Source organism: Eschscholzia californica, unplaced genomic scaffold (assembly GCF_041429995.1).
Source record: "Eschscholzia californica isolate CP2 unplaced genomic scaffold, dmEscCali1.0.p SCAF_5, whole genome shotgun sequence".
Taxonomy (NCBI): domain Eukaryota; kingdom Viridiplantae; phylum Streptophyta; class Magnoliopsida; order Ranunculales; family Papaveraceae; genus Eschscholzia; species Eschscholzia californica.
Window position 1 is genome coordinate 49,511,364 of NW_028238472.1, and position 22,629 is coordinate 49,533,992.

The 22,629-nt window shown below is 35.9% G+C and overlaps 3 protein-coding genes across 3 annotated transcripts; 1 reads left to right on the plus strand and 2 right to left on the minus strand.

Moving 5' to 3' along the window:
- Positions 1 to 3,252: 3,252 nt before the first annotated feature.
- LIS (WD-40 repeat family protein / small nuclear ribonucleoprotein Prp4p-like protein) lies at positions 3,253 to 7,940 on the minus strand. The gene is made up of 6 exons (XM_086640381.1): positions 7,626 to 7,940; positions 5,932 to 7,068; positions 5,149 to 5,602; positions 4,819 to 5,016; positions 4,651 to 4,729; positions 3,253 to 3,636 (listed from the first exon to the last, which is right to left on the minus strand). The coding sequence occupies exons 2-6, from the start codon at positions 6,951 to 6,953 to the stop codon at positions 3,542 to 3,544; spliced, it is 1,848 nt and encodes a 615-aa protein (XP_086496507.1). The 5' UTR covers positions 6,954 to 7,068; positions 7,626 to 7,940; the 3' UTR covers positions 3,253 to 3,541.
- A 5,838-nt stretch (positions 7,941 to 13,778) lies between these two features.
- Positions 13,779 to 15,307, minus strand: LOC147540132 (uncharacterized). The gene has a single exon (XM_086644622.1). It carries the CDS (start codon positions 15,077 to 15,079, stop codon positions 14,126 to 14,128), a length of 954 nt encoding a protein of 317 aa, XP_086500748.1. The 5' UTR covers positions 15,080 to 15,307; the 3' UTR covers positions 13,779 to 14,125.
- Positions 15,308 to 21,655: 6,348 nt separating this feature from the next.
- LOC147540133 (uncharacterized) lies at positions 21,656 to 22,414 on the plus strand. The gene has a single exon (XM_086643199.1). The coding sequence runs from the start codon at positions 21,656 to 21,658 to the stop codon at positions 22,412 to 22,414; it is 759 nt and encodes a 252-aa protein (XP_086499325.1).
- Positions 22,415 to 22,629: the final 215 nt, after the last annotated feature.

Sequence of the window (22,629 nt, forward strand, 5' to 3'; positions counted from 1 at the left end):
ATTCTGCTTCAGTACTTGATCGTGTAACTGTGGGTTGCTTTTTAGAAGACCAAGCAATGAGGGGTGGAACCAATAAACACACAAAACCCATAGGTGGATCTTCTCGAATCAGGACATCCAGCCTAATCTGAATACTACAAGCTTGAAGAGATGACAAATCTCCTGAAGAGATGGAAATCCGAGAGCCAAGTGTGCCTTTCAAGTATCTGAGAATTCTCTTGACCAGTTGTAAGTAGGAGTCAGTAGGAGAATGCATAAATTGGGCCACATAATTCACTCCAAAAGCAATATCAGGCTCCCCACCCCCCACCCCACTAAACTTCTATATAAAGTAGGATCAACCTGAGGTTCACCTTCCTGGATAGAGAGCCTCTTCCCAAATGGAATTTGTGTTGAAATTCTTTTACAATCCAAAAGATCAAACTTTTGAAGCAGCTCCAAAGTATACTTCTTCTGAGTTAAAATCAAACCAGAAGAGGGAAGAGAATTTACCTCGATTCCCAGCTATGCGAATTACAGGTCCCTGTATAATGTTGGATTGGTGTGAGATGAATTTTGCGACGCATAAACCTCTCTATATACGTGCACCATTAAGACGTAGTTGATCGTCACGTTCTATCTCGAATGTGTTAGCTAAAAGGGATCTACCGCGCTCGTAAAATGAAGAAAACCCAGATTTTTCATTGCAAATTCAAAACTCAACTATGTGATGAGAGCTTGAACCAGAAAGTCTGAAGAGCCAGTTAATATGATGTCATCCACATATAATAAGAGAACCATAGTATCACTTCCTCTTATGAAAACAAACATTGAATGGTCTGTAGAACTCTTTTGAAAACCATAATGAAGTAGAAACTCAAAGAACCTGGTAAACCAAGCTCTCGGGACTTGTTTCAACCCATAGAGTGATTTGCGGAGATGACAGACAAGTGAAGATTTGACTGAATGTATGAATCAGAAGGTTGCATCATGTAAACATCTTCATCATGTAAACATCTTCATCATGTAAACCGGGAGCTGGGGTAGGGGCTTCTAAATTTGAGTTTGGGAGCCCCAAGCCCTTAACATTGGAGTTGCCCTTACAATATAAAATACGTATGCATGTCTTGTGGTTGGCGGAAGACTCACATTATTGTTTTTTGAAAACATATCGAAAATAGGAGTCAATCCTCCAGACATATTTTCATTTTGGGGGTGTAGTCCTAAAATTGCTAAATAACTAAAGGTCAATATCTAATAAACCTAAATATTTCGTTAAGGGTATTTTTTTCATAATTCACACATGTGGTTGGCACGTAAACAACTTAACTGATATTTAACGGAAAAATCGAGAACGGAGGTCAATGTCATACATATTTTCATTTTGAAAGTGAAGTTATAATATTGCTATATTTGACAGAAAAATCGAGAACGGAAGTCAACGTCATACGTATTTTCATTTTGAAAGTGAAGTTGTAATATCGCTTAACAACTGAGAGTCAATTTCTAAATGTATAATAAGGGAGGAGGTACCGCTGATCCGGAGGATATGCATATTATTTAGTCTTTCTTTGTCGGACTGATCTTGAATGCAAGAGTTTGAATATGTGTTATGCAAAGCAAAGGGAAAAGCAAATTCAACACCTCAATCAGATTTCGAGTACAAGGTTATCTTGAATTTAAGTTTAACTCATATATCTTCAGCATGATCATAAAACGTTTCGTTGAATCACAAAATAAAACGACATGTCTTAATTAATCAATTGCCCCTAATAACAAACACCTCCAAATATCATTTTCAAATCTCTCTCTTTTCCAGCCTGACCTCTTTGATAGTACTAGATTTCCATTGATTATTCAATAATTTATTAGAGATGTTTACAACACTCAACCGAAAAAAAATAATGGCAAAAGACAACGGGGTTGTTGGAAGGCTTGATTATATTACTCCTTCGAAAACGTTATTCACGCTAATTCTTCAAAGAAGACTCGATTATATTACTCCTTCGATACTGTAATCCACACTAATTCTTCAAAAACGTAATTCACGCTAATGTCTAGTAGTAATGTGTACTTCCCCGACTAAATACGCAACTACTGTGAGACACTTTTCAATGTGATTAGTTGGTAGTCTTTGTTCATCGTTAAATGATATTGATTTTGCTCATTTAGAGTTGAGATTTTTGGCGGGTGTAATTACTCATCCACAATAGACAATGCGATCATTTTGATAGTCTTTCTTTCCGAAAAGACAATTTCATTTATAGGACCACAAGGACTTATCAAACAGAGCCCCATCGTCTCGTCCACCACCACATGTTGTTGCAGTGGTTATACACAGACGACACACCTCGGAGGTTTCAAGTACAATCCTATGGTAGTAGAAATCTAAGACTATCTCCGATGCAACCTCAATCTTAAAATCGTAAGTGTCACGTAGGACTTTATAGTTTTTTATAAAAAAAAAAAATCTCTCCAATACAAAACTCAATTGAGATCTTAAGCGGAAGTGGAAGCATTTATTTTGAAATGTCTCAATTACAAACTTTATTTTTAAGATCTTTTGAGTCTTAAGTGTCTTAGTCATCAAATTTAGCCATATAAGAAAGATCGGAGTTTTTTTAAGTTTTGCATTGGAGATGCTTTAAGATCTACTGAACTCGGATATTAATGAGGTAGAAGTAGGAAGAAAGTGGCTCATAGACTATAGCATATAACCTGGAGGGTCTTTATATGACCCTCTGCGATGGTAGTTACCGTTATCACTAAAAACAAAATTACATAAAGGTCGCTTGTCACTTCGAATTTGAATTCCAAAAGAAACTAAAACCTTCAGCAAAGATAACTAGTCTATCCCTACATCATGTCTCACTGAAAATTCTATCATTTCTTTCAACACACAAAGCCCATAAGTTAGCCAATATTTTCTATCATTTCTTTGAACACACAAAGCCCATAAGTTAGCCAATGGAGCAGTGGTAGTAAGGAAAGAATTTCTATCACCCTTCTTGATACACTTAGCTTTGGAAAAAGCCTCAACCGGTCCAGACATACAAAATCCGATATAACTATGCACATGAAATCACGGAAGAAGGTAATATCGTTTTGCTCATTGTTGATAATCAAACAAACATGCTAATCGAAGTGGGAGAAGAGAAAATTTTGGGCATTACCTAGATTGGCCGATATTCAATGTGTCATCCACACTATTCACTAGACTGGCCTATATCCAATTATTGAATAACTCAAATTCAGACGAGTCGGGATTAGATATGGAAAAGCAAAAAAAAAGTATTCATAATACAGATAAACTATGAATATTTCATGTCCATCCTCTTCTTTTCAACATCTATTGACCTAATTAATAAACAACAAAAAATAACATCTCATCAGCTACTGTATGATGTATCGAAAGGAGCCTTTGTAAGTCTCAAGATACGTCTATATCTATCGCCTTTTGGCACAATGTCACGGGGAAAATAGAGAAGCCAAAATTTGAATTGCTTGGGCACTAATAAGATAACATTCAGCCGTATGTTAAACATATTTTTACCTCACCAAATTAATCGATGTCCATGGCTTTCTCCTTTCCATTGCTCTGACTTGACCATAGTTTGATACTACGATCGTGTGAAACAGTTGCAATATATTGTCCATCTATAGAATGAGAAACGAGGAAAGTAAAGAAAAATTGAAGTATTAGAAGAAAAGTCTCATTCGAAATACTATAACTGAAAAAGAAAAAACAAATAATATCTGCAAATAACGCTACGAAGTAACACTGCAAACACAGTATGGACTCATTGGATCTCTGTGAAACGCGGAAAAGAAAAAACTGCAAGATGATAACTGAATGGACGGGTGTAGTTGTCAAGTAACATGAATCAGTTTATCTAACACTAATTTAGGTGGGTTTTTTATTAGACCAAATAACATTGTCCTGTCAACCAACTTTTTGTTCAATCGTACATGATGTTTACACGACACGCTGTGGTACGTGGTTTTTAAATTCAACAGAGGGCACACACCTTGAGGCAATTCCTTTTGTTGTCTACCACGAAGAAGAAAAATGTATAAACATTGAAAAATTATGCATCATTACATAGAAGTAAGAAGATTGATATCTTTCGTTTGTAAAACGCTGAAGACTTCATATTTTTATAGCGAAGTAAAAAAACAAGGTTATGTTATCTTTCAACATAAATGTGGTATCACTGTTTTCTTTCCAGAAAGTCAATGTACGCCATTTACACATTGATGTGCATGTCTCAAGGTGAGGCCTCGCTTTTTGTAGCGAACGGCTCATACATCCTACGTATTTGAGAACCCTAGTTTGTCTTAGTTTATATTTTATTTATTTCCTTTCTATATTACTATTCCATTTTATAGTGTATGTAGGAAATGTTGATTAATTTCTTCCTTCATAAATTAGGATTACTATTTCTATTAGGATTTCTATTTGAATGAGAGGGTTGCTCTCCCATTGATGGGATGCTGCTCTATGCTATTAGCCAATTATTTGTCATGTATGAATAAAACACTTACTCTTTCTAATCGATCTATGGATTGGCAAGTAAATTTTAATTCAATATTAAGTGAGGTTGCATTAGTGCACCTTGTGTTTCACTTGCAGATAAACAAAACTTCGAGTTTCTAACAGAAGGAACTCACCTCTTGTAACATCTAAAGATGTAACTTTGGATTCATGAGACAAAGTCTTGATCGGCTTGAAATCTCGGGCCGACCACACCTGACACAAACCAAACATACCAGTTCCATTAAAAAAATTGTTTCGTATAATCTAGGGAGATTAATGTGGTATCGGGAAAAATGGTTCACCTTCACAGTCATATCATATGAAGCAGTTGCCAGAAAATATCCTTCTTCAGGATCAAACTTGACTTGCGAAATAAGATTGGAATGAGCAGGAATTGTATACAGCGATTTCTTTTTTCTTAGATCCCAGATGCGACAAGTATTATCTTCGCCACCAGTGGCTATATGATAACCGTTGGGAGAGAAGCTAATACCTAAAACCTGAAACAGAAAAAGTGATACACAAGTGTTACCCACAAAAACTTGCAGTTAGTAATTTAAAAAAAGTTTGGAATCTTTATGGAAGAAACGAAACACTGAAAGAAATAATGTAAGATTTTAGTTGGAATTTACCGGTTTAACATGGCCTTCCAAGGCAAGAATGCTTCTTCCAGTACGAAGATCCCATACCCGAGCTAATGCGTCAAGACCACATGAAGCAGCTAAAGATCCATCAGGGTGAAAGCATATCCCGTAAACACTTCTGCTATGCCCTTCTTGGAGAAGCAACTCGACTCCAGTTTCTGCATCCCACAATCTCCACGTCTTGTCAAAGCTAGCTGTTCCCAAGTACTTACCAGAGGGGTGGAAGGCAACACGAGCAAGACGATCAAGATGACCCTCAAATTTCCTCAGAAAACGCCCTTCAGTGTTCCATAGAATTGCAGTTCGATCAGCAGAGGCAGTTGCTAAATAGTTGTCCACAGGAGAAAATACAACATCGGTTGTGCGCTCCAGGTGCCCCTTCAGAGGAGCAATTTTGTTTACTCTAGGCATGCTCCATAGTTTGGCAGCTCCACTCATAGCACTAATACGAAGTTTGAGAAGAATCAATAACTATAATCCCGATCCAATTGCAAGACATGTATACAAATTTTATTGTCCTAAGCAAATATATTTATTTCATGTTTGAACGACCAACAAGAAAACGTCATAAATTTTAGACCTTAAAGTTCAAGATACAAAAGGAGCATTACAGAAGTTTATTTATCAATATCAAATGAAAGTGTGTTGAACTATCTTCATTTTCTTAACTTACTACGGAAAGAGCAAAGCAAATATTTGATTATTTGGAGTCAATTACATGAGAGTAAGACACTAGTAGAAAAGCTAAGAGAAAGTAAAGTAGGAGAATACCATGTGGCAAGTAGCTTCCCATCATGCGAAAAGGAACATCCAGTGAGAGGCCGCTCATCACCCATTTCACTACAGTCAAGGACTAAACTACCCACTTGCTGCAAAGCCCAATCAATCTCGGCATCCAAATCTTCATCCGGGTCATCACTTCTCCTCCTCGCACGCTCAAGCCTCGAAGCTGCTTTCACAATTGAATACTTGGCAATGTCAATTCGAGCCTTTAAAAGATCGTTTGAGCCTTCTGTGTAAAAAGGGTATTGTTGAGGCCCATCCCCATCACTTTCCTCCGCAGCAGCATTAGCAGACTCCTCATCTTCATGAGCTTTCAAAAGCTTCTCTAATTGTCCTTCAGCATCTAACTTCACCATTATCATCCTCAATCTATCACGCCTTTCCATCTCTCTCTCGCCAAAAAGTGTGATTGGCTCACCAAGCCGACGGAGACGGGCACGAACTGCCGAGTCATTTGTAGGTACAGCTAAAGCAAATGCCCGGCGTTTTAAAAGATGATCCTGCATCGCTTTTTCTTGCCGCTCTCGAACCTGTTTGCTTTCTTCTGATATCTCATACTCCATGGAACGGTTAGGACCAGAATCTTCATGGTCAGAATCCGAATCAGAGGCACTTGTTTCAGTAGTTTGAGGAGGAGGTTGACGGATGACTGGTGGACGGTTAGGCAGAGGTGCAAGCGGCGGGAGAACTGGAGGATGTGACGGAATGGGAGCAATTGGGGGAACTATTGGAGCAAGAATCGGAGGAACAATTGGAGCAATAATTGGAGGAACAAATGGAGGAATAATTGGAGGAACTAATGGGGCAATAGGTGGGGGTGGCAGGACTGGTGTTTGCTGAACGAGAGATGTAGGTTGTCCTATGACCGTCGGAAGCACTACGGGAAGAGATTGAAGCAGAGGAAGATTAGTAGTTGTAGAGGTTTGGACACCAGAAGGAAGTGATGTTGTGGGAGAAGGTTCTGGTGCAGGGGTTGAGTTTCCGGGTGTTTCTTCTTTATCTATCTCCATTACTATGATACCTCAATCAAATTTGTGCCCCCTTTTGCCAAAAGAACTTGCTTCCTTTTTCTTAATTATGGTTATAACGAAGTGTTCAGTTTTCAAAGGTTATCTCGGCTTCTACCTGAAAGCACCAACAAAAGGAAAAAACCAATTCATCTTCAATCACAAGATAATGTTAACAACAAGATTTACAGTCTAGGGCAATGCGTAACGGTAAATTACTTTAGCTAGCAACATAACTGACGTAAACTCGTTGGCGGAAGCTTCGACGAATTTTTACGATCTTTAAAATTAATATACTCCAACATAAACTTAAGCAAAATAAATCATCACTGAATCAACTTTAAAATTCCTAGTACAAGCTCTTTATATAGATAACTTCATGAATAACATCAATCATATTTCGTTGATTTCATCACAACAATATATCATCTTATTCCTCTTGACTAGGGTTTCAACAACAACCTAAAAAACCTCACTAAATTCTTCTTTTTTAGGGTTTCACAATCTGTAAGGAAAAAAAAACTATAAGAAATTTCCTATTTTCTATTAAAAAAATCATTCTCAACTAACAGTTTCTAGTTCAACAAAGAATAAGAAATTAAAATTTGTAACAACTGAAACCAACAAAAGAAAACCCTAATCAAGATAAATAAAAATCTTGAAAGAAAAAAGTACCTGGTGATGATAAAAATCTTGAGAAACCCTAAATCGTTAGAGAGAGACAGAGATAGTTGCATCCACCATGGATTTGGGGAGTTTGAAGCTGCTTAACGACTGGAGCTTGAAGCCTTCATTTTTGCTCCCTGGTGGTCTGTTGGTGGAATGGGGAAGGGAGTTTGGGTCGTGGTTAGAAGCGCCCCACCGTTTTTGCTCCAAGGCGCCCCAACTATTTGGTCACGGAAAGGTGGGTGGGTGTTGTTTAACTAATGGGCTATTTAGTCAATTCCTTTTCACTAACCGCGTAGAGAAGTTGAATCGGACGGAAATTCCAAAAAAGTGGGGGTTTCAGTATTTATAAAGGTTAAAAGGTGGGAGTTTCAGTAATGTGTATTATGAAAAGGTGGGGGTTTCAGCCTTTCATGGGGTAAACACAACCCTGAACAGTTTGTGTTTCAATCTATTTAACATGGATATTAGATTTCTCAATTCTTTTTGAACGATTAGGGGAAATGGGAAGAGAAGGAAACTAAATTCTATATTATGTAATCTCATTTCTCATAAGAACAATAAAAATTAGGATTTGAAGGTTCACGTTGGATTTAAGAGTGTTATAAAAACCCTAATATGTGTCTACAAAGAAATTAATAGGTAAAGAGATAAAGAAAATAACCTGTTGTTGTATCATCTATTGCGGTAGAAAGGTCTTCTTCTCAGGTGAAGGTCGAGGTTGTGCCTTGAGTGCTTCAGTGAAGCAACTAGAATAGTGTTGATTCAGTTTTCTCACCTAAAAGTTGTGTTTTTATACCACCTGTGTACATTTCCCACCTAAGTAATTTTTCCACTTACGATGGTATTTGGATTTTCCCAGTCCAGTAATTTAGATTTCTTTTTATCCCTCCCTTCTCATCTCATCGCCATCACTTGGATCTTTCAGAATGACCGACTGAATCGTTCAAGTCGAACCCAGCCGAATTGAACTAAGTCGGAAAAAAGATATTGACTATTTGATCGGCTCTTGTTTGGGCTTCGTCCTGACTCAATACGGTCGGCAACCGACCGCTACTTACCCTACCAACCACTAATCGCCCTACCAACCACTACTCACCCCTACTGCTCGTCATTGCCACCGCCACTTAGGAAACGATTTCCCCACCTTTTCCACTCAACCAAATATTGAAAAATCAATTTCTTTCAAGAAAAAATAGTATGTGCGAGAAAAACAATTTTTCCACTTTAATTTTAACAAACCAAACAAACCCTAATTTTTTGTGGGGAAGTTTTATGGGCACTTAAGGTTGTTACAAAATCCATTACAGCATAACGGCACAACCCAAATTCAGAATGTCTTGTTTCTCTCCCTTTGGACGAGTGTCTATCAAACCCTCGATCGAGAAGACTAGAGAAAGAGAATGATAGAGAGAGACCGTGGCTACAATGGTGGTTGGTGACACTTGTGGTTGGTAGCGGTGGATCGGTTATAAAGGTGAAGAAGCTGAAGATAAAGAACGAACGGGTTCTGAAAAGAAAAGAAATAATTAAGGGGTGTACGTTCGAGACATATGCCCATGTATAAATTCCTTTTATACTTCCACCAGCCTGTGAAGCACACTCGCCTTAAGCAAGATGGGCTCATGGATTGGGTTTTTCACTTTCCCTTCAGACACATTGATTTTATATCGACTTTCACTTTGACTTCCTATTTGACCGTATTCAACAGTCTCACCTTTCCCTTCAACAAAAAAGAAAACCAGTCTCACCTTTCCCTTCAACAAAAAAGAAAAACAGTCTCACCTTTCATTCCTCATCATCTTAAAATGATACGTGTTTCATTCTAAAATTTCCATTAAATTTCAAAATTAATAAATGGCGAACCAATTCGGGGGTCAAAGTGGAAATAATCTAAAATGGAAAGGATAAAATTTTATGAACTTTGTTGAACTAAAATATGGCATAGTAATAGCCACTATATAACTCATTATCTTGGCTTCTATTACTTATTTGGCTACGGGCTACCTATCATTTTACCTATATGATAGTAGTTTCTTGGCTCACTCTTTTTCATAATTGTGATGTTTTCGTTTGTTGTTTTTTAAGTAATGGGTTCCTTCTTCTTTACTTTTAGAAATGGGACAATCTAAAAACAAAATTAGATCGTCTAATTTGGGACGGAGAGAGCAACCGTAAAGCGTTCCAAAAAAAGATTCTTTCTTTATCAACTTAAGATAGGCTTTGCAACAAAATAAAATACTTAAAATAGGCAAAATTATGGTTGACTCAATAAATGGTGAAGATTTGTTTTAAGGTCACAAGCAATGTGGAACTTTGGATGAAACATCTTAATCACATAACAAACATGGGTTATTAAGTTGATTAAAGTACACTCTTAACAATAACCAATTTGAACTTGAAAACCCACATTTTATCACCTCCAACTTCCATTATTTTGACTACTTAACAGATCATGAAGTTGACCTACAAAATTTCCTCATTTGTGGTTATTTGGTGGCAAAGTTAAGATTACATTAAATTATATCCTCTGTTCCCTTTCATATATTTCATGCAAGTATTAAAGTAGTTTTCAAATTATGTAAAGAACATGGATATCTTTTTAATTTTTATTTAATACAGAGTACTCTAATCAAGTACGTATTTTCACTTTGTTTCAATTTTTTTTTTAGTAATTGTCAGCGTGCCTCGAACTCTTGGTTGGAGGACTAAACTTCTTACCACTCCAACCAAAAGTTTTTGGCGATCATATAGTCATATTCATCATACACATTTGTTTTTTGATAGCATCACATAAAAGAAAAAAAAAAGAAATATGGAGTTATGTATCGAAACTAATATACTGATATGATTAGGAAATTTTCATTATTGACTTGCATTTTAACTCACACAAATTAAGCATGGATATCTTGCATATCAAGTTAGATACTTCGAACATTAATATTTCATCCACTCAACAATAAATATGATCAAACTTCAACATAAAGAGCTCCGTATGAGGAATGTAACAATACGAAGATATAAACGACTAGATGAGTTGAGATCACCCAAAATCTTAGACGAAAATGTTACAACTTCATAAATTTTTTACACCAACTACATGTATAAAAGTTGAGGCCTTATGTAACAAGGTAAGTGCTTGCATGCACCATCACACGCTATTCGTTGTTTCCATAAGTATCAAATATTATGTCAGGAAATTTAGGTAAAACCCTGCATAGCTTTTTTGTATTGATGAAAAATGATCATTCAATCTTTGCTAGTCTTCAGTTCCGTACGTAATTTCGCAACTTGCAACTAGTTGCATGTGGTTGGCAAAACATTACGAAAAAAATGTTGATTTATTACAAATGTTGGATTTTTTTTTTTTGCCAAGCTAAATATAACTTGTTTTTAATTTGAGTTAATTCCTATATGGCCCCCTACTTTGTGACCAGCTTCCTTTATGGCCCCCTTTTTTTCGTAAATTCAAATATGGCCCCCTATTTTCAAGTAAATGTCCTAATTGTCCTTCCTATTTATAATTTTTCAAAATAAAATTAAATACATTCCACCTCATTTCCACCTCACCTCTATCTCCACCTCACATGTCTCTCCACCTCACCTCTCTCTCTCCACTTTTCTTTCTCTCTCTCTCTCCACTTTTCTTTCTCTCTCTCCACCTTTCTTTCTCTGTTTCTCTCTTTCAACCTCTCCCTCTTTGTCTTCCCCGGCAAGGTCGCCGGCCGGAAAATTTTCCGGCCGGCGACCTTAAAAAAAAAAAAAAACTCTCATCTCTCTCTCTCTCAAAAGATTCCGGCGAAGGGGTTACCCTTCGCCCGAATTTGTTGAACCAGACCTTTAGGTCTGGTTCAACAGATCTGAAGGTCTGTTCCGAACAGACCTTTAGGTCTGGTTCAACAGATCTGAAGGTTTGTTCCGAACAGACCTTCAGATCTGTTCGGAACAGACCTTCGAAGATCTGTTCTGAGCAGACCCTTTGAAGGTCTGCTCGGAACAGACCTTCAAGGGTCTGTTCGAGCAGACCTTCAGATCTGAAGGTCTGGTTCAACAGATTCCGGCGAAGGGTAACCCCTTCGCCGGAATCTTTTGAGAGAGAGAGATATGAGAGTTTTTTTTTTTTTTTTTAAGGTCGCCGGCCGGAAAATTTTCCGGCCGGCGACATTGCCGGAGATGACAGAGAGAAGAGAGTTTTTTTTTTTTTTAAGGTCGCCGGCCGGAAAATTTTCCGGCCGGCGAACTTAATCGGAGAAGACAAAGTGAGGTGGAGAGAGAGAGAGGGAGGTTAGGTGGAGAGAGATAGAGAGAGAGGTGAGGTGGAGAGAGAGAGAGATGACGTGGAGAGAGAGAGAGAGGTGAGGTGGAAATAAATATGTTTTTAATATTTTAGTTAGAAATTAGGAAGGGTATTTACGCCATTTACATAAAAATAGGGGGTCATATTTGAATTTATGAAAAAAAGGGAGTCATAAAGGAAGCTGATCACAAAGTAGGGGGCCATATAGGAATTAACTCTTTTAATTTAGATAAATTGGTCCTTCAACCTAATTTTCTGTATAATTGCTATAAGAAATCATATTCCCTTTTATCATTAAGTTCTTTCTTTTAGAGATTTGGATATACACTCTCATTCTCTAAAAAAAGAAATACTAGAAAACAAGAAAAATCGAAGAGTCTTTAGATATAAATCTTATTTATTTTATTTTTTTGATGAAGAAGATATAAATCTTATTTGAATTATCGTGATTCGTGTTTTCGATGATTCAGATTTATTGAACTACGAATATCATAATAGACCGTGTTTGATTTCTATCTTAAATCTGCTCAATTTTCCACGTCACATAGGGTTGCTCTAAATCAAATAATGAATTGAGCCATCTCTACTATTACAACAAGTCCACTTGTGTCTGTCAACACTCATGACACAATGAGGAAAAATTGATTGTTAGTTTCTTGAGAATTATTTTTGGGCAAAAAATTGGGATGGTCAGACCCATTTTTCGGGATATTGTGGCAGATAAGAAATTACACAAGTACCCCACATTGAGTAAAAATTAACTGCAATAAGTAGCTTTTATGGGGTGGTGGTGTAAGATTTTGAATAGCTTCTCTACTCAAGTGCCGCTTTATTAATCTTGAAAACCTTCCTAGAAGATGAGAAAAGTATTCAATTGCCATTATGAATAGCACCAATCAAGGGCTTTTATGACTCTCTCTTCCTTTATCATACAACTACCTTATACTTGAATTAGGGTTTTCCACATGCCACATACTCAGATTCTAGGAATCTAGGGTTTCAATCAAAGTTTCTAATTCTCTTCTAGGGCTATGAGCTTAATGGATATTTTCAGTGACCATCAATCAACTTGTATCTCATTAGTAAAGCACCAAATGTGGATTAAAATTGTAAGAATATAGTCTGGCATTTATAGATAAAAGACTGGCGTCAAAAGGGTGATAAATGAATCATGAGATGGTTAAATTAGGTCAAAGTGCAAGTTAGATGTACATTTGCAAACTAAATTTCGTAATAAGAATGACCAAACATCCCGATGAAATCATCTAACAACACGCACTACCGTTTGCTACTCTGCAACCAGACAACATTGAATTAGAATATCTATTTTAAGTAGTAGTCTCATTAACGTGTGTGGGTGTGTGTTTTTAACGTTTTATTCTTTGCAAAGATTGGCTAAGATGCACACAACATTTGTTCTAGTAAAAGTAAAGATTTCTATCTTAAAATGAAATTCTTATCTTTTTCTTATTTTAGCTCCTAAAACAACCTTAAACATAGAACTAAAAGTACTTGATTTTGAGTTAATTTTCAACCTAACCCTTTTTTATAAACAAAAGCAATTTCCAAACAAGGTGAGAATATTTTAGGTGATCCAAACAAACTATACATTCTAACTTCAAAATAAAAAACCATCACTTTAGTTTCACCAAGAAGATCATATTTACTTTCAACAAAAAAAGATCATATTTACCTAACCCTAGACATATGGGGACCCATAAAACACAAGGACCATATGTCTTTCCTTTGATCCTTGATTCCTTACTCTATAGTTTTGATAATCTTCAACCTCAAGTCATCAACTAAAATCATTCTAAAAGTTGGAACTGTCATTCAACTGTTTTAACTGTTTTATTGCCTCCCCAAAACAAAACAATACAAAACTTCATTAACTTCATTCAAATTTCCAAACACATCCAAACAAATAAAACATTAAGTACATCTTCACATAAAAACAAGAATCCTTTAAACACCAAGTATGGGATTACACTCTTTGTAGTTTGTTCATACCTTCATGAAGAGAGAGAAAAAGATACAAAAAGAAAAATTCAAATTAGTTAATAAAATGTTGAAGCATTTACCAACTCTAGTAGTCTTCTAGGGTTTCAACTAAATCCCACCCATTGAAAACAAAAAAAAAAACACAAAAAATGAAAAAAGAGATTTTTTTCCATAGAGTTGATAGATGCAATAACATTTTTATATACTTATACTATAGTTTATAGATGATAAGAAAACAAGGTAAAACAGCTCTCGAGTCAAATACTAGTAATTTCCCACCATTAATGTCATCATCTCCACTACTAAACGAGTCAAACCCGATTCGCTTTTCCAAGAACGATTCAACCCCGATTCTTTTATAAACTCGTCCAGCAATAACTCGGCAAACTAACATGCCTCTCCTTCCTTTACCACAACCAGCATTCTCATGGGCCCCGCCACTACCGGAATAAGTGCAAATCACAGATTCTTTACCGGAAAAAGTGCACATTCCGCCGGCGTCATAGATCCCACCGGCGGTAGGACCCAAACAATGAAATCTCATAACTTCATTACCGTCAGCCATGCACCGGACATCATCTTCTTTACTGGTATTACTGCCCGGAGTACCAGAAACTGCCCGAGACTTCACAATCTCTCTGTATTCTTCAAAACGGGCAACAGTTTTGGGCAGATTTTGAACCTTGAAAATCATCTCGATCCGGCCGGAAAATGCTTTAGGAGACCAACTTGTATGGAAGATTATTTCGACGACGTTACGAGATGGGTGACCTTCTGGTAATTCGGTAAGGGTAGGAAAGAACGAGTCAGATGATGAACGAGTCGATGACCGAGCTGAACGAGTTCCTGTACCGGTTCGATGAAGAACTCGATTTGTTGTTGTTGTTGGTGTTGAATGATTTGAAATGGGTGGTTCAGATTTTGTTGATTTTGAGTGAAATCTTGAAATGGGTTTTGATTTATTAGATGATGATGATGATGGTGAAGGTGGGTTTGATTTTCTAGGTTTTTTCTTGTTGGTTTCAACTACATCTTTAAGATTTTGAACAGTTTTTCTGCAACTTGAAGAATCAAGAAGATTGTTTAAATGTTTAGGACTAGGAACATAAACATCTTCAAAAGCTCTTGATTTACACTGTAGTGATTTAACCCAACCAGTCGCCATTAATGGCAAGAAGAAGAAGAAGAGAGTAATGAGATTTGATATTGGGATTTTAGTGATGAAGTTTGAGTTTCTTTGATCTTTTTCCTTTGAAATGTCATATAGAAACAAGTTTGTGGGGGAAAATGAGAAGGTTGAAGATGAAAGAGAAAAAACTTAGAAAGAGAAAGTATGTAGTAGTAATTGAGAAGAAAGAGAGAGAGAGAGAGAGAGAGAGAGAGAGATAGAAAGTGGAATGGAGTATGTATTGGAGTATCTTTCTTTATTCTCTCATTTTTGCACATACTTCTTTTTTATTTTACTATCTTACCCTTATTCAATTTAAGGTATTTATCTCATAGTTATTTACTTATGGGGTAATTCATATTTGACCCATATTTTATGACTATCTCATTTTTTGGCCCCCTATTTTTTCTAAAATTTGATGTTGGCCTTTTTAACAAACCACATCTTTGGTTAACTACTTTCCACGTTTTCAAAATGACTTCTTCCGACCTTGGGGAAGGACATAAAATCTCTATCCTTATTTTACTTCTTACGAAATAACTAATTTCAAAAATATAATTTTTAATACTGTCTCTTTTCAATAAAAAAAAATAGGACTCAATTGATGAACATATGAAGGTCCACTTGAGTAGAAGATGACGAGAGACGGAGAAAGATTTAAGTTTGAGAAACCTATGAAAAGCGAAAGAAGTAATTTAGGAACGGTTTTGGGAGTCAAGAAAATACTTTGAAGGTGGATGGATAGAGGGTTAAAAAGGTAGGCTAAATTTGAGTTCATGAAAAATAGAGGATTAAGAAAAAAAAATTACTCTCAAAATAGAGGCCCAAAAAGATGAGCTCTTTGTTGTAAGTCAATCACATATTGGTGGTGAGATGGAGCACGATGGTCCTCTTAAGAGGTTAGGCACTCTTCCCTTGTGAGGCCTTTTGAAACCGTAAGGTCCAAGTGTGGCAAAGCGGGTAGTATCATTAGCAGCCCGGAAGGCTGGTCCGCACCATCCCATAACACGTTATCAGCATGATTCGCTCTACTATGATGTGGTCTTGAGACGGTGTATTGTATGTCAATCCCACATTGGTGGTGAGATGGAGTGTGGTGTTCTTATCAAGAGGTTATAAACATCCTTCCCTAGTGAGACATTTTAAAACCGTAAGGCCCAGGTGACAGGTGTGCCAAAGCGGACAGCATCACTAGCAGTCCGGAAAACTGGTCTGGACCATCCTATAACTCTCTTCACTTATTTGATAGAGTTATTTTTACTCTATTTATGTGGAAAATTTAGTATTGCTCCCTAATATTTTCTTCAAGTTGGAAATACACCCTCAAATTCTCACAAGCTTATAGTATTTCTTTTCGGCTTCATGTTATTAATAAGAATTAGTAGAAAATAAACTATGACGGTTTAATTAAAAACTTTCATGCTCAATACATCTTAAAAATAAATAAGATACTAAATCAAACTGTATGAAAAAATAATGTAAAACTCTTTGTCACCATAATGATAATTTAGAAAAAAAACTATAACAAATCCCGTAAGTTAAAATGAATCTAAATCATGTCGTATCGATTACTAATAACATTTATTTTAAACTAATTCCAGATCCTATTACGTTGAGAAAAAATAAACAATATATTACTGGACATTCATAACTCCATTTTCCTAAATTAGGAAAATGCTTGGTACATTTTGTTTCACCTAAAAGGTGTTAAGCAATAGAGAATTTTGTGTTTGTGTGTTTAAGACATTGAATATGAAGGAGAAGGATGGGACTTGGGAGATAGATTTGGTTGGTGAAAGGTGAAATTTGTCATTAAGACATGTTTTCAACCAACCCCATGAATCATTCATGTTACATTCATTTGCCTATCTGTATCTTTGGAAACAAGTAATAACTACTTTTACTACATGTTTGTTAAAGAATAATTAATACCCTTAATGTGCTTATACTTATTTTTTTGATGCACTCTTTTGTGTTTTCAGAATTACATACTAACCCTTTGATTTTGTTCAGATTATATTTGACCTAACTAAATAAAAGTAATGGAAGAGTTCAACAACACAACATCAGAAAATTGGCCAAAGATTATTCTTGGTTAGATAGCATATCAACATACTTTTGGGCTTCAATTCTCTTCGCAAACATGTACGAACTGCATGCAAACCAGTGTTCTAATTTCACATGTTATGTATGCATTTGTGCAAATTTTACTATCGGTAAGCCACTGCATAATTTAAGTAGGCAGATGAGCACCCCCAAATAATAGATGGGTCTTTTTTATAAAAAGACATTGATCTAGTGATTTTTCGCAAATTTTTATCATAACTATTTCTTTTAGTTGGTTAATAATATTTAGATGAGAGCTAAAGCATTACATCACATCAACAAAGCAAATTGCTTCATTCAGTCAGACTACATGAATATCGCTCTGATAAATTCCACAAACTAAGAAGGCTTAGTCCAATAAAGCGAGTAGTTGGGTCATCTAATTTTTTTTTCTCATCCTTCTCCATTTGGCCATGGTAAATGTGCTTTTTTTACTTTCGCTTTTGAAGTTTTGAAATAGAACTAATACATGTATGTGTATAAATAGAGAATTCTTGGATGCCCCTTTTTAGTTTCCTCTTAGTCAAGGTATATTAATGTGGGCTTTTCCGGGAATACTTGGGAAAGTGGGGTCTTTAAACGTAAAGGTTGGGGGTTATGTTCAAAGATAAAAGGTGATATAAGAGAGGCACAATAATGAAAAAGAGAAAAGATGGTAACAGATCTAAAACTAGAAAAGAAAATCTATAACTAACAATCAACTTCTAGAGGGAAAATCACATAGTAACTAGATAGGATTTCGATTTCTATTTAGCAAAATCATTAGAATTCTTCTTAGATGATATTTCTTTGTTTTCGATTTTTTACTTTTACACATATTTTCTAAGAGAAAATAGAAGTATAAAGAGGGAGAGGGTGGGAACCTTCTGCAACCAGAGAGGATTGACATCTCTATTCGACTAGAGACATAGACATACAGAGGTGATATATGTCTCTCTCCCGCTCTCTCATTAAAAAGACTACTATTGAGTACCTCGCATTCATGTTGTTCCTTCCAAATCAATCAGTCGGAGCCACTAGACGATCAGATCAATCCGCTTTCAAATTACTGATTTACAAACTGCAATCAAACTAGAGCGTATAGATCTTGGGGGGATATCATTAAATTCGTAAAATTTTGTTTTGGATCAAAGTCACTAGTAAGTGGTTGCAGTGTATGTGATGTCTCAATGCCTACCGAGGATAATAACTAACTTAACACTGCCGTATACGACACATTTTAACAAGTGCAAGTGATCAAATTTACAGAGTAAAATTCTGGTTGGTTTCTTTGTAAGTTTTTTTTTTTTTGAAACCAAGCGAAACCATATTTCATTAATAAGTGATAAAATCACAAATTTACATGGATATGATGTTTATTCCTCTCGGCCAGATACATGAGAGTTGCATAAGTAAATTCTCAGAACTTCGAATGTAAAGTTGTTAGGACGTCCCTATGTGCTTATATCGTAGTAGGTCGTCAATGTGTGATTTAAGTTTGCGTGAATAATATTATTAAACTTAGGGACTTATTAATACTACCCATAGAAATAAAGGGTGTAATTGAAAATTACATCCAAACCATTCAATTCAACTAATTTAGTACTAATAAACTAGTAGTAAGTTCACCTCTAATTTTATTCTCCTATTTTGTAAAATAAAAGAAAAAGAAAAGAAAGAAAATGAGGATGAGGAAAGAGACAAACAGAAAAACCTAGGTTTACACTTTAGTGGAGTGGGATATTTTGAAGTTCCAAACAAGAGTAGTTGAAACTAGGAGTGGGAGAAGGGGAATAGAAGGAGAACGGAAACTGGCAAAAGCTCTGAAATTTAAACCCCAAAACGACAGTTTTTCTTTATCTTTCTTTTTTTCTACTCACTTACTAGTAGTTGTTGTACTAGTTAATTATGAATGTGAGTGTGTGGGTATATCCCCCTAGTCATCTCTTTCTCTCTCTTTCTCTAGATTAATTACATTTAGCTCTCTAAACTAGCTAGCTCTGAAAGTCTAAATCTATCTGTTAACATTAATTAATTTATGGGAATTGTGATTAAGGAGACAAAACCATATGAAGAAGACAAATATTAAGATATGCTTTTAAAGTGTGTAATCAATATGACTAATTAATGTAGTAGTTTTGTCGTAGTGAGAGCTTTAAAAAGAGGGTAACCAACTAAGTTATAGTACTAGCTTGTACTAATTTGTTATCCTAAGGGCCTTCCTCGTATGTTAAAATTATACTCCCAAATTTTAATGGCTACCTTTCATAATAAAATCTCATTTTTTTTTAAATCTTATGGTACTTTTTTTTTTTGTTGAACTAATCTTATGCTAGTTAAATGTGAATATCTACGTATGTCGTTACATTTGGCACTCGAACCCTAACAAGACACGACCTAAAGCCCAACAACATTATTTACACCCTAATAAACTCAATTCAAATAACCAGATTCCACCTTATTTGGGATTCGAACCTGGGACCTCCAGGACTTTCTGGAGTTTATGTCAACACCTTGAAACGACTTGGGCCACCAACTGTTGACAACCTATAGTTTGTTAACGAAGGTTAATGGGTAAGTTTAGAATTTGAATAATGAAACCGTTTTTATGGGCACAATTATCTAGGTATTGGGTGGGTGGGTAATATGGGTATTCGGGTTGGCCAGCCTTTGGAGCTCACGCGCTTAAGAATCTTCTCGACTCCTGAACCCCGGGAACTGCGTACCAAATCTTGCGTGCTAAATAAAAACCCTAACTTTCATTTTCCCCTTTCTATTTCTGGTTTATTATCATCATCTTTGGAGTCGGGAGGTTATCAGGTTTCACCCAATACCCAATTAAGGGCTTCAATCGACAAAACCTATCTGCCTATTTCCATCAACTTTAAGTAGTATGGTCGATTTCATTTTGACCCCCAATTTATGACTAACCGATTTTTTGGCCATTACTGTGTCTACATTTCTGATCTCCTCATTAGTCGGACATGAATGGTTTACAGACCAAGGGCATCCCTCTTAGTCCATGAGGTCCTGGCATCGATTCTCGGTGAAGCCAATTTATCTCATGTAATTTAAACACTAAATAAAATATATGTTGCCGGACTTTAGGATTTTTGTTGTCGAGCTTTAAACCTCTTTAATTATCGTGCCTATCACATCTTAATGATGAATCAGTGCATTGTAACGACTAACGTAGATCGTAGTCGGGTTCTCAAAAAGAAAAAGACCAAGGAAGGCCACGATTGATCATCACTGAGTTTGAGGAACAACTAAAGAAAAAAATTAAATATAAATTAGGGTGTACTTAAAAATATTTTGATATATTAGTAACGGTTTAGAGCCGTTCAAAACCTCACTCCTAATTTTGTTTTGTTTTTTTTTCAATTATTTTCTATATGTTTTTTTGTTGTGTGCTGTGATTTCCTTCGTACAATTCGAAATATATTACTGTCATTAACTTGCACCAATCTTATTTATATTTTAGATGTAATGTATCATTAAATTTTGAGTTTTTTTTTTGCTGAGCTAGAAGTTTTTTTTCTTTTAAATAAGTTAAATAAAATAATAATAAATTTTGACGATAAAAATAATATAATATTAAGTATTAAAATTCGATTCTCTGGATGTTTAAGAAGGTGAACATGAAGTCAGAGTATTTTATAGGTCTTTGTGTATGATGTTTAAAGTGAAATGGAGAGAGAGAGAGAGAGGGGGAAGTCGTGGGCATTTATATATATGGGGAGAGTTATGGAGAAAATTGTAAATTAAATATGAACCAGGTCAAGTTTGCAAAAGCATCACCTTTATATGTTCTTTTTGTATATACATTCTCATGCCAACCAACACCCTACTGTTAAATTCTATCACTCCATTTAATAATATTAGCTAGAACAAATTTTCAATTATACAAACTAGTAAGAAGAGCATTAAACCAAAGGGAAGGCTTTAAAGAAAAAAACAAAATTGTACAACAGAATAAGGTCTTCCTTTGTAATGCATTGTCGAATTTCATGCCAAAGAAACCCTAATTGATCACAATAAGAAGTTTTGTGAAAGTTTAATGACATTTGTGTAAATGTCAATCCTTATTCATTTAAATATTAAAGAGGTTTTTCAAATTGAGTATGGGTTCTAATTCTAAAAGGAAGCGGTAGAATCGTCCTCATAAACTCTATTCTTTCAGCTATGCCGCTTTACTTGCTTTCTATCTTCTTAATTTCCGGCAAGGTAGCCAAAAAGATCGAAAAAATCTTCAGAGATTTTTTATGGGGTGATTCTAATTCTAAAAGGAAGCTTCATTGGGTTTCTTGGCACAAGATTACAAAGCCTCTTTGCCATGGAGGCCTCGGAATAAGAAGATTAAAAGAAGCTAACTTATCTCTTTTGGCCAAATGGACTTGGAGGTACGGGAATGAGCCGGACGCTCTTTGGACAAATATGATTAGGGAGAAATATAAGGGCAACAAAAAGTGGTGGTTTCCAAAAGAGATGACTGTGCATAAAGTGGGTGGTCCATGGAAACAAATTCAAGCCTTCTCTAAGTCAGTTAAAGCAGGTTCATGTGTTACTATTAACAGAGGATCAAAAACTTCATTTTGGGAGGATGCTTGGGCAGGATCAACTCCGCTAAAAGATGATTTCAAAAGTATTTGGAAATTCTCTAAGACTAAAGATGCCTCTGTCGAAGAAGTGATTAACGATAACTTCTCTTCTCATAATTGGGATTTAAATCTTTCAAGAACCTGTTCCGCAGCAGAAGCAATGAAGGCAACAGACCTGCTGCTTAAACTCTCTAGTGCCTCTCTTATGGATACTTCAACTTCTCCCACCAGATCGTGGACTCCAAGCAAAAATGGTGAGTTTTTCGTCTCCTTTTTTTATCACGATCATTTAAATTTCTTCTCAACCAAGAACAAAGCCAACATCCAGAGAGACTTTCTGAGTAAGAATATATGGAATAACATCATTCCTCCGAAGATCTCTTTTGTTTTATGGGCTTTGTATCTCCAAGCTCTTCCTACTCTTGATACTCTTAAGCGAAGAGGTTTCATCTTCCCAAATAGGTGTGCTCTTTGTAACCATGAAGAAGAGACTCTTGATCATTTGTTCTTTTCTTGTTCCTTCTCAAATCAGATTTGGAACTCCCTTACCCCATCTTTTATCAAGCTCTCAAATTCGTCAAATCTTTTCAAGGACTTAGTCGACTCAAATACTCTCCCAAAGTCGCTTGATAGGAAAAATTCTTGAGATATGGAGTTCCTTATGCTATAATTTGGAGCTTATGGGAAGAGAGAAACACAAGGATCTTCGAAGAAAAATGTAAATCGGTAGAAAATCTTATAATTTCGATCAAAGCTCTCCTTTTTTACTGGTCTACAACCCAAGAATGGAAGTCCTCCACCACCTTTTCAGAATTAATTTTTAGCCGGGATGCTCTAATTAGCATGTAATCTTTTTCTTTT

Coding starts and splice junctions, on each gene's coding strand:
- LIS (XM_086640381.1), bottom strand. CDS start 6,953: ATGGAGATAGATAAAGAAGAAACACCCGGAAACTCAACCCCTGCACCA. Junction 5,603..5,931: donor GGGAAGCTACTTGCCACATG/GTATTCTCCTAC, acceptor ACTTCGTATTAG/TGCTATGAGTGGAGCTGCCA. Junction 5,017..5,148: donor TGGAAGGCCATGTTAAACCG/GTAAATTCCAAC, acceptor TTTCTGTTTCAG/GTTTTAGGTATTAGCTTCTC.
- LOC147540132 (XM_086644622.1), bottom strand. CDS start 15,079: ATGGCGACTGGTTGGGTTAAATCACTACAGTGTAAATCAAGAGCTTTT.
- LOC147540133 (XM_086643199.1), top strand. CDS start 21,656: ATGACTGTGCATAAAGTGGGTGGTCCATGGAAACAAATTCAAGCCTTC.